Source organism: Sminthopsis crassicaudata, chromosome 2 (assembly GCF_048593235.1).
Source record: "Sminthopsis crassicaudata isolate SCR6 chromosome 2, ASM4859323v1, whole genome shotgun sequence".
Classification (NCBI taxonomy): domain Eukaryota; kingdom Metazoa; phylum Chordata; class Mammalia; order Dasyuromorphia; family Dasyuridae; genus Sminthopsis; species Sminthopsis crassicaudata.
The window spans coordinates 315,928,147-315,955,769 of record NC_133618.1 but is presented as its reverse complement, the minus strand read 5'-3'; the positions used below and the strand labels follow the sequence as shown (position 1 = coordinate 315,955,769).

General features: G+C 33.7%; 1 protein-coding gene across 6 annotated transcripts in view; it reads right to left on the bottom strand.

Annotated features, from left to right (window-relative positions):
- NUMB (NUMB endocytic adaptor protein) overlaps positions 1-27,623 on the bottom strand; it is a 178,309-nt gene that overhangs the window by 17,781 nt on the left and 132,905 nt on the right. For 3 of the 6 annotated variants that reach the window (XM_074290081.1, XM_074290085.1, XM_074290082.1), the window contains 3 exons: positions 22,999-23,073; positions 15,427-15,459; positions 2,100-2,174 (listed from right to left, as the gene is read on the bottom strand). In XM_074290081.1, the coding sequence (XP_074146182.1) occupies positions 2,100-2,174; positions 15,427-15,459; positions 22,999-23,073 (183 nt within the window). The remainder of the gene's footprint in view (positions 1-2,099; positions 2,175-15,426; positions 15,460-22,998; positions 23,074-27,623) is intronic. The other 3 variants (XM_074290083.1, XM_074290086.1, XM_074290084.1) reach the window with 1 other exon arrangement.

Below are 27,623 nucleotides of genomic sequence, written 5' to 3'. Positions count from 1 at the left end.
TGGTCAGGCCTCCATGGCTAGAATGCAATCACTATACCACTTTTTAGAATCCATTATTTCTTTCAAACTGCCCCCAAAAAGCTACTTTTCCACATGAAGCCTTCCCTAGTCCCTCTAGTTTCTGCTAGTATTACCTTGTATTTATTATGTGTATATTTATTTGTGAACTTATTCTCCCCCCCCCCCAACAGAGTGCAAGCAATTTGAGAGCAAAAACCATTTCATTTTTGTCTTTGTAACCCTACTTCTGAGTCTCAGGACCTGGAGCATAGGAAAAGTCAGGAACTAGATATGTGGCATAGGAAATTCTTGGGTAAGGAAACTCCCTCTAGCAATGCAGGTTGACATTTTCTCAATTTATACTCTTAAAGATTTATTTAGACTAGAACTCAGAACTTAAGCAGCTTACACAAAATTATAGTCAGGGGCAGGACTTGAAGCCATGTCTTCCTGGCTTCAAGTCCAGTTCTCTATCCAACATATGGCATTTAAATTCTTATTGATTGGTTTAGAAGTGAAAGGGACCTTTGAAATCCAGCCCCTTAAAAGGTTTCAGTGGCTTCTCCAAGGTCACACTGGCAGAGGGTGAAGTAGGATTCAGACTCAGGTTGAATTGTAAAGTTTTAGTATTCTTTCCATAGTTGTCTTATGCTTTGAGCAATATGTCTTGCTGATGAACATTGTACTTCAGATCCCTTTTCCCCTTTTCTCTTTCTTAGGAATTTGAATTTTTAAATTTTATGAATTCTATATTCTATATATGAATATCTATATTCTACTATTACTGAATTCTATAAGGAATACATTACCAAATGGCTTCCAAAACATGTATTTCAAGGAAAGATACCTTGAAAGAAAATATGTGAGGTCTAGAATCATGTCCATTCATTACTTAAATGAGATATGGTCTTGTGACTTGTGAAAATAGTTATTTCTTTTGGAACAGACATTGCCAAAACCACTCTGTATATTGTCTTGAGCAAAACTATTGGTAATGTTGTATTGGGCCACCAGGGAGCAGCATCACATCCCCAATTGTAAAGCAATGCATTGTACCACTCCAAAGAGTCAGTGCTCCTGCAGGATGGCACAAAGAAAAAACACCCATAATCTTACCTAAAAACTAAATAAAATGATTGCTAATACAACTATATATCTCTAAGACTACTCTTCACTTTTAGTTTTGGTATGGGGAGAAAGAGTCAAGCTCTTAAAAAGTGACCCAATTACTGTAATTTTTGTTGTAAAAGTTTTAAATAACCAACCAAATTGGGCACATTAAAGCCATGTAGTTTAAAAAAAAAAAAAAAACAGTCTATCTAATAAGCTTTTCTTCCTTTCTTCCAGAGCAAAGGTAATTTCTTAGTTTAATTAATTAGAGAAGTCTTGTTGAAGATAAGAAATTTTTGACCTTTGACCATTTCTTGGGAGACTTTTAGTCAAAATTACTTGTATCTTTGTAACAATTCTGCCCTTAATGCAGAAATTCTAACTTTTCTACTCTCTATACCTATAACCATATAACGTCAAGGTTAAACCAATCTTGTGGGAATGCTTTCTCCCATTTACTGAATGCTGCTCCAAGTTCTTATATACTTTATGGGATATGAATAAATGTTATAAAATAAACCAATTTCCAGGTTTGTGAAATTTGTCTTAAAAGAAATGTCTGGCAAAAAAGCAGGTTAATCAGTTTAAACATCACTTTTCAAAATATACGAAGGAAAGCCAAGCAGGTTCAGACATAGTCAGTCATAATTCAAGTAAAAAAATTCACAATTCAAGGATCTGGTTGATTGCAGCTTTATTATACGTAGGAATAAAAAAAGATCCAGATTTTAACAGTAAACGCTAATGTTGCACAGAACAAACATGTTCTGTCATGTGAAACAAGCCAGAAGTGTACTGCTGAGAAAATTTCCTTTTTAAGGGGGTAACTAAATTGGCTTCATGAATGCTGAAAGTCCCTCAGAGGGCTGCACTTTGGACACAGCGGAAGGAGGTACAGCGACTACAACAACTTAATGAAATTAGACCTGATCACTAGGGAAGAACACACGATACACAAATGATTACAATTAAGTTTAGACAAATCTAACCTTAGTTTTTTCATCCACAACTCGGAGTCCATCTGCTGAAACCCACAGGACTGCTTTCACGGCCTTTTTTCCAGTCTTTCAAGAGAAGACAAGAGAAAGACACATACACATATAAAATATTAACAAATAGTGTCACCTTCCTGAAGAAAAAAAAAAACAACAAACCAGCTGTGCTTTCCAAGAACCACAACAATAAGTGCAGATGGAGTCGAAGTTCAGGAGGGATGCCCAAAGCCAGATACTCAAACCAGACTGCAAAAACATTCAGGGAAAACCAAGCCAAAGCCAGTAATTTAGAAACACAATGCAAAACAATAATATGAAATTAAGTAAAGAGGGGAGGGTATAGGTGGAATCAAAACCAGGTTATCACATTCAGTTAAGGGCAAAGAACTTAAGGTTAGATTCTTCACCCATTTCCAAACATCAACCAAGAAAAAAACAAGAGTAAGATACACATTAAATACATAAGGAGTTACACCACAAGTAGCTTCTAAAAATGTACTTAAAAGATAAAGGTAATAACATACCAGGTTTAAATTTGGATTCTGACCATTCCCACAACCCCTAATGCCCCCAGTGTGTGTGGCAGAATCACAGCATCATGGATTTAATGCTAAAAGGGACAACCAAGTCAACATTTTCATTTTAATTAGCAAAAAATATAACGATTATTTTTTTGAAGATGAGCACAGAAATATTTGTCCCTTTCTAATTCAGAAATCAAATGGGTATAACTAGAGGTTCAAGAAGATCACTTGAAAAGTTATTAGAAATATATCTTTAACACAATATGAATTTAATTTTTTTGCTAGGAGAAATGTTAGGCTGGCATTTGATTTCTCTGAAAGGCAATGGATAAGTTTGCAATGTCATTTTCATAGCTTTTTGTCCTATCTGCTTTAAGGGGTTGTACAAACAAAATAATATAAAAGATGGAATACATCAACTTCATAGTAGGATTCTGTCACAAGGACAAGAACAAGCAAAGAAATCTTAAAACAACTAAACTGCATTCTCTAAGAGAATAAAGTTACACAAAACCAATTTCTACTCAGATAACAATCTGAGGTTTCCCTGCATATGTGGGCATATAGCCTTAAATATACTCCTTTGTGTCATTACTAGGTTATTTCAGAAATAGTACTTATTTATGGGTAACATATATGAGTTTTCTGAAATTACATTCCATTTGTTTTCCATTGTTACATTCCTTTGTCAATAAAAGGCTTTGTCTGTCATAATATCCCAACAATTTCATGGAATTATTCTTGTTCAGTCTTGTTCTTAAATGTTAAATTCTCTTTCGGTCACTATGGTCTGCAAAGCAACTGCTACTTCAACAAGATAGGTGTTTTGTCCTACAGTTCCATTCGTGCCTGGATTGTTTTGAGCAAACAGGGTCTCTGATCATATTCAAATCCCCTGGGTTTTATCTTCAAGCTCTGAACTAGCTTACCAATCAATGATTCCTAAACATTGTAACTCAAAAGCAATGCATCAAAGCCACAATCTTCAATCCATCTCAAGCTCAATCACTTCTTCTTCAAACACTGAAACATTAATTTTAAAATTTGTTTTTCAGTCATGTCTGATTTTCCATGACCCCAATTGGGGTTTTCTTGGCAAAGATACCAGTGGTTTGCCATTTCCTTCTCTAGTTCATTTTACAGATGATGAAACTGAGATAAAAAGAGTTAAGTGACTTGCCCAGAGACACACAGCTAGTAAATGTCCAAAGCCAAATTTGAATCAGAAAGGTGAGTCTCCCTTGAGTGCCAGGCCAGCATACTATCCACTTATATGCCCCTTATAATTTATGGTGTATCACAAAAAATGTCATATTCATAAGAGCAATGCTTTTCTGTTGGTTGAAGTCAGAAGACCCAAAGATCCAGGAGAAGAGTGTCAAAGGACAAATATAACAGTTTTGTATTTAAAATGGAGAGTTTGAGAATACTTATATTATAGGTATAAGCATATTTTTTAAAGAACACTTGACACCCTAGGTATTGATAAGAAAAAAATGAGGCAGCAGAAATTTAGATTTGAAACTTAAGAATTATTTTAACACTACTGTTTCAACACTTTTTACTTTAACAATGACAGAAAAGCTGAGTAATCACTAAAACAGAGACTCATAAAACATAGAAAATCATTCTGCAAAATATGATTTCTATGGAATGGAAAGGTCTTGCTTTGATTCAGAACTTTAAATCACCAAACTTCATTTGTCAAACCATTATGTCTACTTGTGGGTCAATGACAGGAAATGGAATTCAGTTTGCTGAGAATTTCAGTTTTTTCTTTCCAAATGTTTTGATGTTTGACTTTTAAATTATTTTTTACCTTAGCCAACAGTACTATTTGCTTAGAAGAAGCAATCAAATGACTGTTTAAATAATCTGACACTAAAGCGGAAACAAGTATTGGATTTATTATAAATTACCCAATCAGTAAATTGCATATTTAGAATTAAATGGAGAAAAGTAATGTATAATCCACAAATAAAATCTGTCCTCACTATATGAGAAATTCATTGATAATGTTATGAACAGGAATAAAAATTGGTTTTAATACGGATGAGAGAAAGGAATAGAAAATAGCTGCCAGAAGGTCAGGGCGGAGAATTACTGGCTAAATTTAGAGAGGGAATTGTATGTAGTAAATTAATTCCAGGCTTCAAAAAATTTAAATTAAAAAAAAAAAAAACTAGAAGAATCATAGGTGTATTGGCTAGCTTTTAGTTCTTTTCCCCTTTTAAATAATAGAAACTGGTGAAGACATCTGAGATTTATTCCAGATGTAACTATAGTCACTGATCACATTTAGATTAGTAATTTTAAAAATTTTACAAAGCATTTTACTCACAACAATCATATGAGATAGGCTGCATGAATATGATTACCACATATTACAGATGAAAAGAACTGCATTCAAGCAAGATGAACTGTTTGATTCATGATTGCACAGCTAATAAATGGCAGTACAAATGATTTGTATCAAGGTTTTCAGATAGGGACAGCAAATACACTGAACAACAAGTGTGAGGATATTTTAATAGGAATAAAGAATAGGATAGGGAAGACACAATGACTTCAGTTTTTGCTAAAGAGGCCCATGGACTTTATGAGTCTACAATGTGACACGGAAGTCAAAAGGCAATGTAGTACTTGGCTGAATTATTAAGAGAGAAAAGAGGCTTTCAAACAATGGATGTGGCCCTGATCACATCATGTACCTAGAGTATCTTCCTTAGTTCTGGCAGGCACATTTCACCAGGGTAGTGATGTATGATTAGAATTATGTAGGAATTGGAAAACCATGGAAGAGTGAAGATGTTTAGCCAAGATAAGATATACTAGGCTGCTTCAAATTTTTAAAGGGCATATCATGTAAAAGAGGAATCAACTTTTTTCCTTTTAGATCTCAGAGAGAAGAACTAGGTGAATGAGTATAAGTCAGAGTAGATTTAAACTCCCCACAAGCAAAATGGGCTTTTGTAACAATCAAAACTACCCACAAGTGTAATGGAGCTCTCATATCAGTTAAAAGAGTTGCTCTTCATTGGAATTCTTCAAACAGAATTTGGATGACTATTTGTCAGGACATATGAAAAAATTCAGTTGGGATGGACTGGATGAACTCTGAGTCTGTTGCTTATTTGAATGGAGTCATTGAATTATTTTTCTTCATCAGTTTATCTACAAGCTACCTTGTACATAAAATAGAGAGAAGGGTCTTAGATGACCTTTACTCTGTCATTTAGGAGTCTAAAATTATATGATTACTTAAACTACCAACTAAGTACTGGCATTCATTCAAAATCAGTAAAGAAGTCACAGCAGTGACTTCAATTGAATGTATGCACAGAATAACAGAATACCATGGAGATCACTGCCCTAAAATGGGGCAACTACAAACTAATAGAACAGACATTAAAGAAAAAAGCCTTACAAACATGGGGCACAACATCAAACTATGTGGAACAGTTATGAAATGTTAGGAAACCACAGCTGCAGATCATCTGCAGAGCAGAGAGATGATTGTAGCCTATGAGACAAAGTGGAAGAGAAAGCTTTTCAAGTGTTTCCAGTCTCAAACTAAAACACGTATCCCATGGGGAAAGAACTCAGAATTTGTTTTGTTTTGTTTTCCCCCCAACACATACAGAAAGGGATGACAACCTATCTGGAAAAAGCATTTTCTAATGTAGGAATAGTTGTTCACCAACTTCATATTGACTGAACTCTACAAGGAAGCATTCCTAATCCACAAAGCAGAAAAGAGAACATCCTTATTCTGTAGTGAAGATTGAATTCATGATAAAAAGGCAAGAATGTGATGGGCAGAATTATCACATTATCCTTCCATCTCAAGATCTGTAGAAAAAACAAAGAGTGAACAGCCTTACATGAAGGGAACCAATGGAATTCATATTCCTACTGACATGAAATGAAGTTTTCAGTTTTGTTTTGCATGGTCCACAAAGCTTTCTGATGTGAAAAGAAATCTTACAAAAGATATTATTTCAGACATGGTAAAATTTCACTAGAGTTATATTTATACTTTCTTCTGTCAGAGGCATCAAGTCTAGGTGAAGGGAGAGGGAGGAGTTTAAGCTCTATTCTAATAACTCTATAAGGCAATTTGTGGATTATAGTCTCTGGGAAACTCAATTCTTTTTCTTAAATATGTTTGTAGATCATAGTCCTTTCCCATACTACCTTCAGACTGAACACATAAAACAAAAACTAGAGCCAAAAGCTGACAAAAGTTTGTTCTAGTAGTTTTTTTATTCCTTGAAGTAAGGGATGAATTATGTTTCATTATTCATTCTGCAAGAGAATTAGGATTTCCATGAATCAAGGATGTAATTTTTTAGTGAACTTCTCATTTACTTTGTTGTAGTTATTAGACTTTTTTTGATCTTCCACATTTCTCTGCATCGTTCATATGAACTTTCTTGTGTTGCTTTGTATTCCTCAGATTCATTTCATTTCATTTTTTAAATAGTTTTTATTTACCAGATATATGCATGGGTAATTTTACAACATTGACAATTGTCAAACCTTTTGTTCTAATTTTTCCCCTCCCCACTCAGATGGCAGGTTGCCCAATACATGTTAAATATGTTAAAGTATAAAGTGAAGGAAATCCAAAATGCAGGTGGACAAAAATAGAGGGATTGGGAATTCTATGTAATGGTTCAAATTCATTTCCCAGAGTTCTTTTGCTGGGTGTAGCTGGTTCAGTTCATTTATGCTCTATTGGAACTGATTTGGTTCATCTCATTGTTGAAAATGGCCACATCCATTAGAATTGATCATAATACAGTATTGTTGTTGAAGTATACAATGATCTTCTGATCCTACTCATTTCACTCAGCATCAGTTCATGAAAGTCTTTCCAGGCCTTTCTGAAATCATCCTGTTGGTCATTTCTTATAGAACAATAATATCCCATAATATTCAAATACCACAATTTATTCAGCCATTCTCCAATTGATGGGTATTCATGTAGTTTCCAATTTTCAGATTCATTTCTTACTGCACAACAGGACTACAGTTTTATTCTTATAGATTTTTTTCCCTACCACTTCCCTCTTGATAGGGCTCCTCTTTTTCAGGTGTTGCTGCAATATTTTTGGTTGGTATTGGATCTTCTCCCCTCCCCGCCCATGGTTGGTTTTATTTATTTTTAATTTTTAAAGTTTTCTTTTTTTAAAATTATAGCTTTTCATATACAAAACATATGCAAAGTATATGTTAAATACAATATATGTATACATATTTTTACAGTTATCTTGCTGTACAAGAAAGATTCAGAAAGAAGTAAAAATAACCTGAGGAGAAAAAACAAAAATGCAAAGAAACAATAACAGAAAGAGTGGAAATGCTATGTTGTGGTTCATACTCATTTCCCAGTGTTTTTTCTCTGGGTATAGCTAGTTCTGTTCATTATAGATCAGTTGGAACTGATTTGGATCCTCTCATTGTTGAAGATAACCATTTCCATCAGAATTGATCATCATATAGTATTGTTGTTGAAGTATATAATAATCTCCTAGTTCTGCTCATTTCACTTAGCGTCAGTTCATGCAAGTCTCTCCAAGCCTCTCTGTACTGGTCATTTCTTATAGAACAATAACATTCCATAACATTCATATGGTATTGGATCTTCATTTCTGATGTTTACTTTCCAATAATGAGATTGCTGGGTTGAAGAGTATGGACAGTTTAGTCCTTTTTGTATTGCATAATTCCAAACTGAAATCCAGAACACCTAGATTACCTCAAAGATCCACCCAGAGAGCGTTTGTGTACCTATCTTTCCAAAACTCCTCCAAAACTGACTATTCCTCTTTTTCATATTGCATGCAGTGAAGTGAAATCTTGGAGCTGTTTTTGTTTTGCATTTTTCTTATCATCAGTGACTTACAGCACGTTTTCATGACATCATTTATAGTTTGTACTTCTTTTCTGAAAACCATTTGTTCACATCCTTTGACCACTTATCTACTGTGGAATGGACTTGATTCTTTTTCCCTAAATGAGGGAGTGTCTGGTATACCCTCCCTTTTCCTCCTTGTGGCTATTTTAATCCCCACACCCTTTCCTGTATGACGTTAATCTTTTTTGTATTTTATTACATATGCTCTTTCTGGATTCTTATTTTTGTTTTATTCTTTGAAATACATGTTCTGACATATATGAAAAATAACAGTATCAAGAAGAATTGGAAAATCTCCTTTTTTTTTTTTTCCCATGTCCACATTCTTGCATATCACTCAATGGGTTTTTATATGAAATGTCTGACTTTCTGCCCTTCCCTAGAGAAAAAATAGCACAATGTTCTCTGGAGCATTCCATCATTCACCAACTACAATGTAACAAAAAGTTTGGATTCATATTGAGTACTTCATGGACATGTGTGCCTGGAAAAAAAAATGATTCTTAAGCTTATAAATGAGGGAAATAATTAGCTAATGCTTTTTTGAGCTGCCTTAGAAACATACTGGAGAACTTTTGTTAATTCCAAATGCTTTCTGCAGAAACAACAATAAAGTCACTAGAAACATGTAAACTTGAATTACATATGCACTAAATATGTATGTTTTGTGCCAAAGAGAATTGTGCAATATTTCTCTAATTGAAAGTTTAAGTTGTTATCATTTTTTTTTGATAGGAGCTAAGCATTTCTGATAAAGGAAGTATTTTAAAGATGAACATGGCAAAATGATATACTTTTAAGCCCCAATGAACTATTGTCCTCTTACTACAGAAAATGATGCCTTTAAGAATAATCTGGGAAATTTGATTTAAGAATGTATGAAACAGACACCTCATCTTACAAAAAAACAAAGAACAAAAAAACCAAAGAAACCCTTTCAACTCCATAATACTAAAATAAAATAATGTTATTTCCAATTGTTCTATTCCCTAGAATCTGATACTAGTAAGCAATAGTCTCAAAACACTACAATGATAAAGATTTGAATAAAACAATATTTTAAAAACTCAAGTCAATTATTTTGGTGATTTTTACACTGAGGCTTGGTTATTTCAAACAAAAAAAAATCATAGTGACATCATAAATATTCCTCTTCTACTTAGTATTTTCAGACACATTAACGTACATAGTAAAGACTTTTAGGTCACAGCACTGTACACTGATCTCAGAGTTCAGGTGAATTCTAAGATTCCCTACAAATAGAAAACCTAAATTATAGGATAGGATGTTTCTTCTAATTTATAATATGGTTTTTTTTTGTTTTTTTGCTTTTTTTGTTGCTGAGGCAATTGGGGTTAAATGTCACACAGCTAGGAAGTGTTAAGTGTCTGAGGCTGGATTTGAACTCAGCCCCTCTTGACATCAAGGCTGGTGTTCTATCCATTACATCATCTAACTGTCCTATAATATGGTTATTAGATTGTATTAGAAATGAAAATTAAAATAAAGTGGCTAGAGGACTTAGCTTTTTAATGCTGTCTTTGTCCTGAATTGTTAAGGAAGCTTCTATAAAGCAGAGGTTATAAAAGTAGGTGTTATAGAACCTTGTTCTAGAACCTATATAGAAATGTTTATTTCATTATACAAATTAAAAATTAAAAGATTTTTAACCTTGTGAGTTGGAACAAAGAATTTAATTTTCTGTCCTTCCCATAAGATAGAAATGATACTTAAGGCAATGTTATGGTTTGGCTCTTCAAATACCACAAGGATCTGTATGAAGAAAGTAAAAACGCTGAACTCAACTGTTCTGTAACATAGCAGATGGTCTTTGAAAGTTGCTATGGTCCCAGAGTTCATCATTTTGATGCCAACTTGGTAATGAGCCTTTCCAAACTTGGTAGATTGTCCTTGGACAAGAAGCATTTGCCTTTCAAAACCTTTTTTAGCTTGTGCTATACTGACACAGTCTTTGAGTATAGAGTGTGACTTCTGTGCCACAGTAATAAGTTAACAGCTAACATTTGCATAATGCTTCCTATATACTGTGCTAAATGCTTTAATAATTATTATCTCATTTGAACCTCAACTCTGAGAAGTGGTTGATATCATTTTCTCTATTTTATAGATATCTAAGACAAACAGAGGTTAGTTGATTTGCCCAGGGTCACCAGCTATTAAGTATCTAAGACCAACAGGGTATCAGAATAAGATTTTTGCTGAGGTATATAAAGACAAACTTATTTAAAAATATATTTCAAGTTTAATGTATCATGTGCCTATCTTGGGCTGTCAGATTTACTTGCATATGACAATCTTCAGAAGGCAGAGATCAAGAATGGCATCGCTGACACTATATGTAGTATAGTTAAATGATGTGGTCAGCAAAAACTTAAGCTGGATCACAGAGGGCTTGGAATCAGTCACCAAACATTTGTCAACTATCTTATCTACAGTGTCCTATGCACGCAAAGAGTGGGGGGGGGGGGCGGGGAGTAAATAACTCTTGAGTCTTCAATTTGAAACTTTAATTCTTCAGTTCTTAACTTCTGAAATGGGTTTAGAAATAGAATCTTATCACAGAGGAATATTTAGATGCAGCACAACTCTATGATAAAATCTAAATTGATTTAGGTCACATTGCTGAAACTTGTACTATCAATGTTATCCTTTGGAACTAGAGGAAGGAGGAGGGAGAGCTGAGAGGCTTCTCAGAAGAGAAGAAGCAGATCTGAGACTTTTAGCAACAGTAAGCAGGATCAAGATGAATAGTCCAAAACTTTTCATTCCTATTTATAAAAAGGTGTATGCTATGTCTTTTAAAGTACCTATTGTCCATATCAATGAATACTTTCAGATTATAATTCCTGAACAAGTAAACTGCAGTTCCTATGATTAATTAATGTCAATTAGCCATCTTTGGAATATATTATGAAACTGTGCTCACCATCAGCTCTCATCGATATATAAGTAATCGATATATAAGTAATCTTAAAAATTAGGATGTTCTTTTTCAGCACATAGCTATGATGATTGATAACGAGTTTTAAAAGCTTCTAATGAAAATCTTTGTTTTAAAACCATGCTTTGTTACACAATAGAGCTCCATCTATTTATTAGAACAGGGAAAAAAATCCTTGTAAAATTAATTATTTTTTTCCCCAACAGACAAGTTCTGCTGAAAACAAAATCAAGAGCAGTGTTTTAACATTTCGCCCAAAATGTAAATAGCTCTATCTCTTAAATAGTAGCATGATTTACTTAACTGCTGGAAGAGGCGCTTTTATTAGAAATGAATTTTTTTTTCTTTACAAAGATGACATTTAACTTTAATGTTAAAAAATTTAGAAAGCTCCTGGAAATCTGTGTGGATGAAACATATTCTCTGACTTGCTTTACAGAAAATCTTTGCAAATTAGCTTTATAGAAATAATAAAAATATAGTTTCATCTGTGCCTGCCCTTTTTTAGTCACAAAATGTGGGCAAGTAGTACAATGTAATAAAATAATTTAATATACTATTTCTTTAATTATGATATTTTGTTGAGTTGTTCCAGTCATGTCTGACTGTTTTCTTGGCAAAGATACTAGAGTGATTTGCCATTTCCTTCTATAGCTTATACTACAGATGAGAAACTGAGTCAAAAAGAGTAAAGTGATTGACCAAGACTACGTAGCTAAAAAGTGTCTGAGGCCACATTTGAACTCACTTCCTGATTCCAAGTCCAGTGTTCTCTCTAATGTGCTATCCAGCTGCATATACTGTGGGAGAAATTATGTCACCAGTGTAAATAAAGAGAACAACAATTGCTTACATTTGGAAAGTGATAAGCAGAATATAAACAACATTCAAAAATTTTTGTTGATTTTCTAAGACCAAATATAAAATCCTTTGCATGGCATTTAAAGCTTTTCCTAAACTAGCTTCTTCCTACCTTTCTAGTCTACGACAACTTATGTGTTCATCAATGAACTCTATGCTCCAGCAACACTGTTCTTTTCAGAGTTTCTTAAACATGATATGACCTTCTCCATGCCTTTCCCCCCATGTCTGGAATGCTTTGACTTTTGCTTTTTCAAACTTCTATCTTCAAGATCCAATTCAAAGTCCACCTTTATTAGGAGGCCTTTTCAGGTCCCCCTAACTCTTTTCAGTTTGCTTTTTAGTTCCTTTGTACACATTTTCTGTGTGTCTAATTATTGACATGTTACATGTTTTATATCCCACCAGAATGTATGCTTTTCTTTGTATTCCCAGGGCTGAGCATGGTGCTTGGCACAAAATAAAGGTTTAATAAATGTTTATTGGTTGAATGACTGAAATGCCAATATAAATGTAATTCCTATTCTTAACTATGCCATCTACGTCTATTTTAAGCTAAGTGTAAGAAATCAGAAAAGGGAAATTGTATGTGTACTGTGGCTATGTGGTATTGTTATTAGAAACTGTATTTTGAAAAGCTTTCATATTTATTATTGACTATATTTTTTATTATAGCTTTTTATTTACAAGATATATGCACGGGTAATTTTTCAACATTGACAATTGTAAAACCTTTTGTTCCAATTTTTCCCCTCCTTCCCCCAACCCCTTCCCCCAGATGGCAGGTAGACCAATATACGTTAAATATGTTAAAGTATATGTTAAATACAATATATGTATACATGTCTATACAGTTGCACAAGAAGAATCAGACTTTGAAATAATGTACATTTAACCTGTGAAAGAAATAAAAAATGCAGGCAGACAAAAATAGAGGGATTGGAAATGCTATGTTGTGGTTCACACTCATTTCCCAGAGTTCTTTCGTTGGGCGTAGCTGATTCTATTCATTATTGAACAAATGGAACTGATTTGGTTCATCTCATTGTTGAAGAGAGTCATGTCTATCAGAACTGATCATCATATACTAATGTTGTTGAAGTGTATAATGATCTGGTCCTGCTCATTTCATTCAGCATCAGTTCATGTAAGTGTCTCCAGGTCTCTCTGAAATCATCTCGCTGGTCATTTCTTCAGAACAATAATATTCCATAACATTCATTTACCACAATTTATTCGCCATTCTCCAATTGATAGGCATCCACTCAGTTACCAGTTTCTGGCCACTACAAAGAGGGCTGTCACAAACATTCTTGTACATACAGGTCCCTTTCCCTTTTTTAAGATCTCTTTGGGATATATGGCTATATGTTTTATCATCTCCCAACAGAATCTTAAGTCCTTAAGGGCTGGGTTTGTTATGTTTTGTTTTTAAATTTTAAATCCTTGAACCTATCATCCTGGAACTGCACTTTATCAGGAATGAAAAAAATATCTGCTGAATCAAAATGAAATTAAATAATTAAAACAAGATGTCATAAGTATTAGATCCCCTCCAAACATGGATATCTTGAACCTTTATTGTTAGTCAATAAATTTTTCAGTTGTGCCAACTCTTCATGACTCTTATCTGGGGTTTTCTTGGCAAAGATCCTAGAGGAGTTTGCCATTTTCTTCTCCAGTTCATATTTTAAATCTAAGGAAACTAAGCTAACAGGGTTAAATGACTTGTCAGGGGTCACACAAGAAGGCATTTGAGCCAGATCTGAATGTAAGATGGATGTCTCTTCTTGACTTCAGGTCTGGCTCTCTATCCACTGCAGAACCTAGCTGCCCCATTGAACTTTCTTATGAACTAAGGAATAATTAAATATGACTGATATTCAAGATCCTTGCCAAAAATTTCCTATGATATGCAAAGGCAAATTATTTGACCTTTCACTTCAAAATACCAGCAAAAATGGAACTGTATCACCCAAATCAAATTTCTTAAAATCAATTTAGATTAAGTAAGTATGAAAGGGACCCCAATTAGGTCAAAAAACTTTAAAATAAAGTGATTATTAAGATGTCTCTTTGATTAAAAAAATGGATCAACTTAATATAGTAACTTTTTTTTGAAGAAACAGTAACAGCTAAAGTAGTTTATATGAACATATTAATAATGAGTCCAGAAATTTATATTCAGATCAAATGATACATTTTTGGGGAAATGTTTTATGATATACTCAGCTTTATCCTGGCAAAAATAAATGATGAAAGTCTTATAAATAAAACAGCAGAAATTTACCATATGTCATGGAATGGTATTTTTTTACAAATGAATCTGTTGACTGATTACATATTCTCAGTCCTTCTTTGGAGAGGTCCTCATAAAGGACATAATATAAATGACAAGCCTCATAATGAACCATAAGTGAATACTTTTTTTTCTTGGATAACAATGTTAAAACATAGGCAGACTTCCAAAACAGAATGCTTCTGAACTCCCAGAATTCTATACTTTTAAAAAATTTTGGCTAAATATGATTTAAAAGAATTAGTTTTGAATTTACGATGACAAAATCTGGGAGAGCTCATTGAATCTGGAGGTTGCTCCTCTGTTGCTTTTTCAACATTGAACATTAAACAGAAAGTCTAGTTTTGTTAATTTGTGAAATGATACTATGGGTGGGGAACAAAGGAAAACAAATTTAGACCTGGAAGGGATATTAAAAGTCATTCTAGATCAAGCCCCTCCTGAAGATCCTTTGATAACCAGTCTTAAAGTGAGCGATCATAACTTTGATACCATTTCCTAAGCTCTTGGTTCTATTTGATTACTCTGGACATCATCTGACATTCAGGTATTAAATACACTCATTAAAGCCTACTTTTTAGTCCACAAACACTGTCCAAGTCAATCCTTAAATTGATTAATGAGTAGTAACATACTGAACCCAAAGTTACTGTAAATTTTGTAAAACTGAAACACTTAACGGAGATATATAGAGTGCTAAACCAGGGGTGTAACTCCTTATACAACAAGCACAAACAGGGCATTAAACTTACTTTTCCAAAGAAGCCTTTGAAGAACTTCCTTTCCTGGAGGAACAGGAGGGACAAGTCGAGCGCTATTATTGTACGAGGCTACAAATGTCCCAGGGTTTCAAACCCACAAGCACATACAAAAGTTGGGGAAGGGGCAAAGAGGGGAGGGGACGGAGGAAAAGTTTTAGGGTTACCCATACAGGGAGTGACAGGGATAGAGGAAAGGCCCATGAAAACAAAGAAAAAAGCATCACATAGCCCCAGAGTTGGTAAAAAGAAGAATAAGAAGAAAACATAACTTCAGATCCGCACCCATGCAGAGTGGTTAGTTTGGCATTTTCTTCTGTTATCCCATTTATTTCTCTTAATATAGTAATCTTCTGAATTTGGCAGCAGAGAAGTATAAGGACTCTATTTAGTCTGATGAAATGTACATTTTAAACTTCTGAACTACCATAGGATCCTTTTTTATGAAAAGGATGGTTCTCAAAACATCACTTTTATGGATAATGTCAACTGGCAAGGCCATTTCCAGGGAGGAAGAGCCACAATTATATTCTCCCCAAAACTTAAAAGATTGCTTTTTTTTTTTTAAATGAATGTGCCTCAATGCTAAATCCTCATTTTCTATTTTTCTTTCTCCCAAACTGTAAGCTGATAGAGATTTCCATACTAGTTAAAAAAAAAAAAAGTTTGTGTGCCACGTTAAAGAAATGGCAATAACCCAGTTCCAAAGGTCTTTACACTTGGTAGGCCATGAAATTCCATTTACTTGTCCATCAAGGTCTGCTTCTTTTAAATTAGATAGCAAGCACGAGTGTATTTGGGAAAAGAACAGATGGACTTTGCCTCTACCACCTGCAGAGAGTATCAAGTACGAATTTGGTACGAATGGTGTCAGGAGGAAGAATTAATCCGGGAATCTAGCAAGTCAGTAGACCTTAATCTCTATTTAGGGAACTAGGCAATTCTTCCTTCTCTCTTAATGAAGCCATGCATATTTTCTGCAAAGACTTGGGCAAAATAAAGGTTGATATCTGCAATTCAAGTACAAATTTTAAAGAATTTTTCTAATATTTGCAAAATTATAAAAACTGACCACCATTATAAATATTGAAATTATTATTTACTAAATATTTGTGAAACAAAACAGATTTGCTGTAAGTCACTAGAGTTAATCTTTGATTTAAAAAAAGTGTAATTAAACTTAAGTCAATATTTAGTTAATATAATACCACCAATCTGTTAAATTAAAGACCTGAAGGATTTGAGACTGAAAGTTTCAGTTTTCAGTCAGTATTTCCTGGATTTTGTCATATTGTAGCTCAAATTTTTTATAGTTATTTGTTTTTGATACTGGATTTACTTATAAAACAGGTTTTTAACATGGAGTCCCATCAACTTATTTTGAAAAATATTTTGATATTTCAATATAATTACTTTCTTTGTAATTCTATGCATTCTATTTTATGCATTTAAAGACATCATTCTGAAAAGTAATCTCAGACTGCCAAAAAGGTCTATGACATAAAAAAGACTAATAATTACTCTGTTCTAGAAATAGATACAATACAAAATATTTTCATTAAATTCTTACAAGCAATTTTAAAGTATGTAAATCCATATAATATAATCATAAACATTGGAAAGTTTTCTTAGAAAAAAACAAAAACATGTTTCTAAAACAAAGCATTCCAGAGTATAACAGAGTATTCCTACAGAATTTCCTTACTCCCCAGAGCCTTGCACATAGCAAATGTTTATTAAACTGACATAAAATGAACTTTAAGTAGTGGGTGTGAAAGGGCCCATCTCTGTTGCCAAATTCAGTGATATGGTTTTGTTAACTGTAAGTAACCACAAGCCTTCAAAGTTGTAGCAAAAGCTAGGAATTTCGTCAGTGGCTACCTCATTCTTGTGGAAGGGAAAGAGTGGAGGGAAAGTGTCAGTTAATTAATTTGGTCTTCAGCAAAGCGCTTGTTATACATGAAGAATATATATATATATATTTTTCTTTTCTTTAAAAAAGATCCCAAATGTTAATGGAAGATATGACATGCAAAATGAATTTTTAAAATATTACAAGTTAATAGTTTAGTGAATACTTCTAATATTCATTTAATAAAAATTAAATTATGATTCTTTTACCTGCTAAAACAAGAACAAATATTAAAACAAATATATCAAATAGTGAAATTTTTAAAAAACCGAACATATTAGACACTAGTAGTACAATGAAACTAATCTAAAACCAAAAACACAGAGAGAACATATAAACAATGGAAAAATGTGTTTTACTTCAGAGTCAAGAGATATAAAAACTCTGGTTTATCTTTTAAGAAATTGCTTAGAAAAATGCAACAAATAAAAAATATAATGAGAACATTAGGTAGATAACAGACATTTCTGTCATCAATCCATTGTCAATTACTTATCAAAATACAAACATGATATATAATAAAAGCTTGGTATAGACATGTTCAGGTGAGTAATTTAAAGCCAGTTATGATAAATGGTTTACTTAATTGGATTTTTTGATTCTCAAACTAGATCCCATTTGAATTCTAATTACTTCCCACTGGAGAATATCACAATTCTAATTAGAGGGATCTAAAGATCTTAACTGGTTCCACCAAAAACATGAGGTTAGGCAAAACAGCAATATAAATAGGGGGAAGTGCCTTGTTCCCTTGGAATAATGTCATACATGGGATATTAAGTACACATATTAAGAGAAGGTAAAATTGTTGGAGTTAATGTGGAAATGTTGCTAATCATCTTACAGTGGAGACTAGTTATATATTAAAGATATTGCAAATTAACAGTAGATTGTGTATAGCTTATGTCTGTAAAGATATTTCCTAAATTATATGAAAATAACTTTAAAAGTAATAGAGATTGTTTGAAATCAGGATGGGGAAAGAATAAGAAAATGAGGTTTCTTGTTGCTTTTAAAATGTCTTCCAAAATTAAAACAGCATCACAATGCTAAAAGTTCCTTTGTTTAAGAATCATGTATTTCCAAAGTCACTGGACTTTGGGAAATTCATTGTTCAATCAGATTTTTTTGTGCATTGCTGCTACATGATTCTTTAGAATTTCAAACTTTAATAAATAAGTTCCAAAGACTTGTTATTACTTTAGCATAAGCCTCCTTCTGTAGGCTTATTCTTCAACATGCCCTATATTTATACAGCAAAATCTAAATGGTATCATTTATGAAAAAAACTAAAGACATAGCATCTGACACAATACAAGCCCTTTATGGAGCAAGCTAAGCATCTCCAAACCTTTTCTTTTTACAGAAGACTTGTTTGGAGATACAAGTTTTCCAGAAAAACATAAATAGTCCTATTTATTAAATTCATGAGTAGTATGGAACAATATACTCAGTTAAAGTTGAAAATTATTTTATATCCAATCAGGAGCTAGATAAAAAATAAATTGTAAGTATAAAAAAAGTCAGAGACTATTTCATATCATTTTTGTCAAATGAATGTTTTGTAGGGAGAGAAGGCAAATATAAACTGCATACATCAAAGCTTTTAAAGAAGAAAAAAGTCATATTTGGGCCAATATGAATTGGGCATGGGCATAACAGGATTCCAAAGACTTTCAGACTTTCTAAAATTCCACTGCCATTTCAACAGAATACTTGGGGTAAAAGGCAAAGGATGCTTCTACTTAAATATAGAAAATTTATCATATTTACAAAATAAAACAATTCTCTTTATGAAAAGAGGAATCCCTGATCAATCTGATAAGTCCTTCAATTAACTCAAAGAGATTATGAAGCATCTCCCAGGAATGTAGACACTTGGCCCTAAAATGCTGCTGAGAGAATATAGGAACTTTTATAATTGGTTTGTTGTAGTATAAAGGTGGTTAAATTGGAGTTGAAGTATCATCCTCCCTTCCTTCCACATCTTACATTTAAAAAAAAAGAGAAGTCAGGAAAGGGAGAATGAAGGAAAAAAAGAAGATGGGGGGAGGGGGGGAGAAGAAAATAAAACAGAGATGAGAGGGAAAGTAGGCAGGCCAAAGAGAAGTGGGGAAAAGAGAGAATTGAAGTCTAGGGGTGCCTCCTAAAATAGTATTCCCATTTTCTAGAAAGAGAGGCCAAAAGAGCTAAGTTTTTCTAAAGTTAAAAAGATTAAATATGTCTGGTGAAATTCTCACCAACACAGAAAACAATCTCTAAATCTTTGCAAATCTGGAAAAATGAAGGAATATATCTGACTTAATCAGGCACTGAGAATGTTTGTCTATTCCCTAGTGTAGGTAAAACTTTCTTTATCACATCTAGAAGATATAAACATTCATTAGAATATTATGGCCAAATAAATTTTATGGCCTCAAATAATTAAGCTTTCTGCTATCAATAATAAAACGCTAAAAGATCTAAATATTGCTACCTCCCTTCAAAAAAAACAGTCAACAAATAAAAACTAGTTATTCAAAAGATCATTAGCCTCCCAATAGTTTACAATATAAAACCAAAAAATACAATAGAAAAAAAAGCCTTCTTTCAAGGAATATCAAAGAGGCATCACTTCTACTAGCATCTAAATTTTATTACCAAAGATTGCATACACATGGTAAAGCTCTGATTAGAAAAGGGATATAGTTGTTTTGAGTTTCTCTAAAATGGTGCATTAAACTACTCAAGCACTATTATCTTTTTCTCTGAACAAATTTCAAAATCATCCTTCATAAAACTTTTTTAATTTTTAGGACTTGACAATAAACGAAAAATGTGACACACCTTCTTACTCTCCCTTGGATAATATTTAAGTTACAGTGCAACAAGAAGGTAGGGTTACTGAAATTGAGGTGCATAGAAAGCAGCTTTTATTGCCTTTTCCATTTTCCAATTTAAATTAAAATATTAGACTGAAATTGCACAACTTAAGTTTTTAGTTGCATGACAACTTCCAGTTTTTACCAGTTCTAGGAATGAATATGAGCAAAATCTGGACTTCAAAGAATTACATATGCCTTTTTTTTTTTTGACAATGGAATATTATATTTGGGTCTTAATATCTAGCCAATTTTTTTTTACTATTCATTATTAATGCTTCAAAAATTTCCCATATTTCAGAAGAAATAGAACGCATTTTTATTCTTACTCTAAAGAAACTGAAGCAGAAAATAAAATTCTTAGATGAGAGTATTCAAATATAAATGGAACATCTCCAGACCACAGTTACAGTTAGTAGAAATAAGCCTTATTATCATGAATGGAAAATTGATGGAATGTGGGAAAAGCTGCCATTAGATACCTCTAAAAACTCCTTAAAAATTACAAACACTTTTTAAAAAATTAAAAAAGTATTTCATACAAGTTAATTTTCTTTTTTCTTTTACTGTTCTTCATTTTTACTTGTCTTGCGTTGTCCTGTATTTATCATGGTTTCTGTTGAACAGTTGATGTTGTTTTAAAGTACTGAAGGCTCAGTTTTAGTTTACCATCTCCCTTCCTCATCTATCCTAAAACAGACCATTCTATATCCTTTAACTTGAAGAGACAGAGACAGGCTTTTTGTTTTGTGTACTCCTTAAGAGTTTACTACTTGATAATTTCAACTTTGGAAGAAATAAAAGATGAATAAAATGTGATTTGTTCTTTTTTATATCTGTGGTATAGCAAAGCACTTTGTAAGTAGACTTTTATAATAGTGCCCTCAAAAGAAAAAAATAAACAAAAAACAAAACCTAGTGATAAAATGAGTATACTAGTTAGTTTTAAAATACTCCATCAGCCAAAAGCATTTAACAAGTATCTACTGTTGGGAGTTCGGAAAAAATTAAAAAAAAAAAAAAAAAAAAAAAAAAAAGAAGCAAATGCATAAATGGCACTATTATCACAATCTATTATTTTAAGGGCATTCCCCTTTCATCCAAATTGTGCCACTGATTATAACAGTCTAGGTTCCTTTACATATAATATCAACCTTGACCTCTGTTGAGTCACTTCCTCAATATTCTCTACCAATGATACTTGAAGTTTCAGATAAGACATTATCAGAATGCACTTTAGAAGAAAAGTTTGAATTACCAAGCACTATTAGAAACAACAGTCATTAGAAGCCATCCTTACGGCAGCCTTTCATTGACAAACCCAAAGCATAGATTTTAAATGCTGTTTGGGATAAGGATAAATTTGGCATGCAGAAGTAATGCTACAAGCTTGTGCAGTAATAGTTAAAGAGCATGTTGGAGAAAGGAGTAATTCATTCACCCAGAGGGAGATCAATAATTAGGTATCAAATAATTCAACAATCTTCTTATCTACCCAAAAGTAGAAAATTCAAAGTTTTAATTAAGCCTCACAGAATCTAGAAATTCAATTAATATTTAATTGCTTCATTTTTTTTCTTTAAAACAAAACAGAAGGTAACAACTTTTCTCAAATAAATTCATACACACCTGACATGAAATCCAGGCCAAAATAGTCCATCCTGGACCATTTTGATTTGTGTATAAAGGGAATGGAGTTTAGAGTGTTAAGTTACATTGGAGAAAACCTAAGGAAAAGTATGTATTTGATACACACATATATAGATGTATATACATATACGTCTGTGCACATATGAACACAAACATATTTTCTGGAAGTAGAGATGGAAATAAAAATAAGGTGGATTTTCACCTTGTTGTGAAATATATGCCCTCTAATTAGAGTATATATAGAATTATAGGATTTAAAGGTGGAGAACTTTAAAATAGGATCACTGATCTAGATGTAGAAGAATCTAGTACAATTTTCTCCATTTACAGATGAAGAAACTGAGGCTAGAGAAGGAAAGGAGCTGGTTTAAGGTTGTACAAGCAGAAAGCAACAAAGATGGGGATTTAAACCCAGATGCTCTGAGTCTAAATGGAGGTCTTTTGTGAATTTCTTAGAATATGGGACTCCCAATGAGGAAACACCCATTATTAATATGGATCAGCAAGTATTTTACCAACTACCAGGGACAACTTTTTAGAGCTGCTAGGGACACTGGGAGGTCAAATGTCTTGTCTAGCTAGGGTCATACAGCCAAAAGTCACATAGTCAGAAGGGAGATTAAAAATCCTGACTGTCCTAACTCTCTATTCTTTAATCCTTAATGCCTCTCCTCAAATACCAATTAATCTCCTGTTTAACATGCCTACAAAAAAGTATGAACTCAAGAAATATTTTGCAAATTGCGATGGCAGATTGAGGAGAAAGGCAATTAGGTTGTGACTTGCCCAGGGTCATATAGCTAGTAAGTGTCAGAGACTACATTTGAACTCAGGTCCTCCTGCTAGAAGACCAGTGCTCTAATCACTGTGCCACTCTGGCTACCCCACCTGAATTACTTTGGTTCCATAAAAAGCATCATGGACAGAAAAAAAAAAAAATTCCATTGGAATGTATATCAAATCAAAAGATTGCAGTGTGGATCAGTGACCACCATATTGTGTCTGTTTAGCAAACCCAAATTTTTTCTTAAAGGAAATAAGTGCTCATTAAGTCTGACACTTGATTGCTTTTGGTATATATGGATAAGAATTTAAGACTAAAAAAACATATAGACTAACATTCTGACAAACAAATATACATACAGCTTTCAATCTCTTTACAGCATCTTCACAAATGTGCATTCCTCTTGATTCGTCAACTTCTACATGGCCTAGGTACTGTAAAGAGAAGGAAAGTGTTAGTAAGTGTTACATCAGGAAAATGAACTATTATAGAAGCATACATTTTGGTTAATTATTTCAAGTCACTTAGACTCTTAAGGGATTTTTCACTTCTTTCTTAAGTATCTTAAATGATTTTTCACTTCTTCCTCTCTTCCAGTAGTCGTTCTTTTGTCAAATGCTGATGACCCTTCTTTTCTTCCTGAAGCTAAGGCTAAAAGTAATTCAATTTCTCATCAAGCAATGATGGGACCCACTTCAATCTATCTTATATGCTGACACTAAATTAAACTTTCCAGAGCACCATTGGGAACATATCCATCAATCTGCTCCAAAATCTTCAATAACTTTCTACCACCTATGGATTAAACTAAATGAAATTCATCATTTATTAAAACAGCTACCATGTGCAAGAAATTGTACTAGGTACTAGATATGGACAAAATCAAAATCATTGCCTTCGAGCTTACACATTGTTCCAGAAAAATAAACACAAGGCAACTTGTAAGTGTAGGGTAAGGAAAAAGTTTCTATAAGATGTCATTCCTCAGTTAAGTCTTGCAGGAGTCTAGTGACTTTTAAAAAGTAGAGATGAAGATGGCATGTACTGCTGAGCTTGAGGCGCAGCTGAGAACAGGGACCAACAATGCAAAGTATGTGGGGGATGGGAGATGAGATATTAAGCCTGGGGAACATTATAATATCTCTCCTCACCCACATTCACCAATCCTTTGAAATTAATTCAAATGCTACCTTTTCTATGAAGTCTTTCCTATTCATAATGGTCAGAAGGGCTTTCTCCCTTCTCTTTACATATAGTTTGTATCACTCAAATGATAAAAAAAAAAATGATGTTTTTAATGCTAAAGAGGCTTCATTTTACAAATGAAGAAACTAACATCTATGTAAGTGAAGAGATTTAGCTGAAATTATGGCAAAAATCCATCACTAAAATCCAAATCTCCAGACTCCCCGTCCAGCAGGAAAGAAAAAATCTGGGGTTTTATCTTCCACCCATTAGATGGCACCTATGAGAAAGGGTCCTGTGAATAATGAATTTTAAAATCCATGGATTTTTTTATAAACTCCTCACTGAATATTTATTGTTTTGGTTGATGGCTGGTTGAAACTTTCTCCACATGATCCAGAACAGAAGCATTAAATGTGAGATCCAAAAATTTCTCTATAACACATTCTGTTATGTGTTCAGGACTATTATTTCAGTCCATAATGCTATTCTGGGAAAATCTCAAAGCTTTATTAGAACATTATCCCTTTAAATATGTGATTTTACAAACATCTATAGATTTTCAGTGTGATTTTATAACTTCTGATGCTGTTAAAAAAATTTAAATGTTTGTTGCTATCTTTTGTTTTTGTCACCAAAATATATTCCTCTCCCCCATCCAAGAAAAAAAAAAGTCATCCCTCATTACTGATGCAAAGTTAATTAACTAGGAAAATTTTAAACACACACACACACACACACACACACACACACACACACACACACACACACACACGGCATTTCAAAGTAGAGGTCTCATAAGCATCTCAATTTCAACACATTCAAAACATAACTTGACATCTTTCCCCCAAATTCCTGCTTCTTCTAAACTTCCCTATTACTACAGAGTAGTGATGTCAAACTGGGAGATGGGAACCAAAACTCAACCCATAAGGATCCTTTAAGGCTGGGTACTGACAATTTCAAAATGTAATCACATCTATATTTTACTGTATTCTAATTTATTTCATTAAATATTTCCCAACTATACTTTAACTGGTTTGGCCACTCTCAGGAATTGTGATGTGTAACGCATGCTGACCACAAGTTGGATGTTATTCACCTCCACCATAGAAGGTACCATTATCCATCCAGTCATCCAGGTCTACAACTAATGTAATCCTCAATTCTTCCCTTACTGTCTCCCCATGTCCAAGATATGATTTGAAATATTACATTTCTACTTCTCTCACACAACCGATTCGAGGGTGGTATGCTCAGCCACCTCCCTAGTCCAAGCCTTCACTGTCGCTTTGCCTGTGAACTACTTAGAGAATTGTAAATAGTCTCCCCACCTCAAGTTTCTCTTCACACCGATCCTCCTTCCCCTACCATATAAGTAGCAAAATGAATTTTCTAATTTTGACAAGCCTGATGAAGTTATCCCTACCTCCTCCTTCAATAAACTCCAGAAGTTTCAAATGATTTCTAGGATCAAATATAAACTCCTCTATTAGGCATTTAAAATTCCTCACAGGGGCAGCTAGGTGGCGCAGTGGATAGAGCACCAGCCTTGAATTCAGGAGGACCCAAGTTCAAATATGGTTTCAGACACTTAACATTTCCTAGCTGTGTGACCCTGGGCAAGTCACTTAACTCCAGCCTCAGAAAAAAAATAAAAACAAAAATAAAAAAATTCCTCACAACATGGGTCCTTCCTATGTGATCAATTTTACTCCCCCTCCTTACACCCCATAGAGCAATCATATTGGCTCTCTGCCTTTTCACTCTCTGTTTCCCATGCCTGAAATGTTCTCCCTTCTCACCCATGGCCTTCAACTCCTCTACTCAAATACTGCTTTCTGAGGAAACCTATTAAGTCCTCACCTCCAGCTCCACCCTTGGCTGCTAGTGCCTTCTCATTTAAATTTGCCTTGAATTTACATCTACTCAAATCACTATTGATCAGAGAAATGCAAATTAAGACAACTCTGAGATATCATTACACACCTGTCAGATTGGCTAAGATGATAGGAACTAATAACGATGAATGTTGGAGGGGCTGTGGGAAAACTGGGACACTGATGCATTGTTGGTGGAGTTGTGAAAGAATCCAACCATTCTGGAGAGCAATCTGGAATTATGCCCAAAAAGCTATCAAAATGTGCATACCCTTTGACCCAGAAGTGCTACTACTGGGCTTATATCCCCAAAAAAATACTGAGGAGGGGAAAGGGACCTGTATGTGCCAAAATGTTTGTGGCAGCCCTTTTCATAGTGGCTAGAAACTGGAAAATGAATGGATGTCCATCAATTGGAGAATGGTTGGGTAAATTATGGTATATGAAGGTTATGGAATATTATTGTTCTGTAAGAAATGACCAACTGGAGGAATACAGAGAGGCTTGGAGAGACTTACATCAACTGATGCTGAGTGAAATGAGTAGAACTAGGGGATCATTATACACTTCAACAATGATACTGTATGAGGATGTATTCTGATGGAAATGGGTATCTTCAACATAGAGAAGAGCTAATCCAATTCCAATTGATCAATGACGGACAGAATCAGCTACATCCAGAAAAGGAACCCTGGGAAATGAGTGTAAACTGTGAGCATTGGTGTTTTTTTTTGTTGTTGTTGTTGTTTATTTTTCGTTTTGTTTCTCTTCCCAGATTATTTTTACCGTGCGAATACAATCCTTCCTTTGCAATAACAACAACAACAACAAAATTTGGTTCTGCACATATATATTGTACCTAGGATATACTATAAGATATTTAATAAGTATGGGAATAAGTCTAGGGAAGGGGGTGAAGGGAAGGAGGGGAAAAACTCGGAACAGAAGGGAGTACAAGGGATAATGTGGTAAAAAAAAAAATTACCTATGCATATGTACTGTCAAAGAAAATGTTATAATTATAAAAATTAATAAAAAACAAAATAAAAAAAAAGAATTTACATCTACTTTACATATATTTTGAATCTATCTACATATGGACATGTAGCATGTCCCCTTGTTGGATCCTTGAATGTAGAGAATGATTCACTTTTTCTTTTGTAATCACAATACTTAGCATAACACAAGGCACACAGTATTTGTAAATTCTTGAACATGATGATGAGTCACTGAGGATTTAAATATGAACCTAAGTAGCTGGGAGGGAACATGAAGGCTCCTTCTACAGCAATGAGAAGTGGTGAGCAGGAGTCAGTTTAGGGGGAACTTGTTTCTGAGAGGCTGGTGTGACTTCTCCAGGTGGAAAAAGCCAACAGATAATGAGAGATGCCACACAGAAGATCAAGAAAAAAACTGGGACTAGATAGATATAGGAGCCATTTCCATTGATGTGATATTTGAAGCCATGGAAACAGATGAGATTATCTAAGGAGATAGTGTAAGTAGTGTTGTGGCAGTCAAGGGAAGAAAAGACTTTCATTAGATAGGTGTGATCAATAATATTAACTATTGCAGAAGATGAAGAATGAAAAAAAAATTGGAATTAAGAGGTGACTTTGAAGAAAGAATTTCACATGAATAATGGGAGCAGGATGTAAGAGGCTAAGACTGACTATTGAATAATACTGCACAATTACACTGAAAAAGTTCTTGGAAATATCGTCCATAGTAACTCCCTCATTTTACAGATGTAGAGAGCACAGAGGCACAGTGCATAAAGCACTGGGAAAACCTGAGGTCAAATCTGGTTGTGTGGCTCTGGATAAGTAATTTAATCCTATTTGCCTCAGGTTCCTCATCTATTGGATGGGGGAAAGGAATATATTTTGGTGACATAAAAACAAAAGATAGCAACAAAC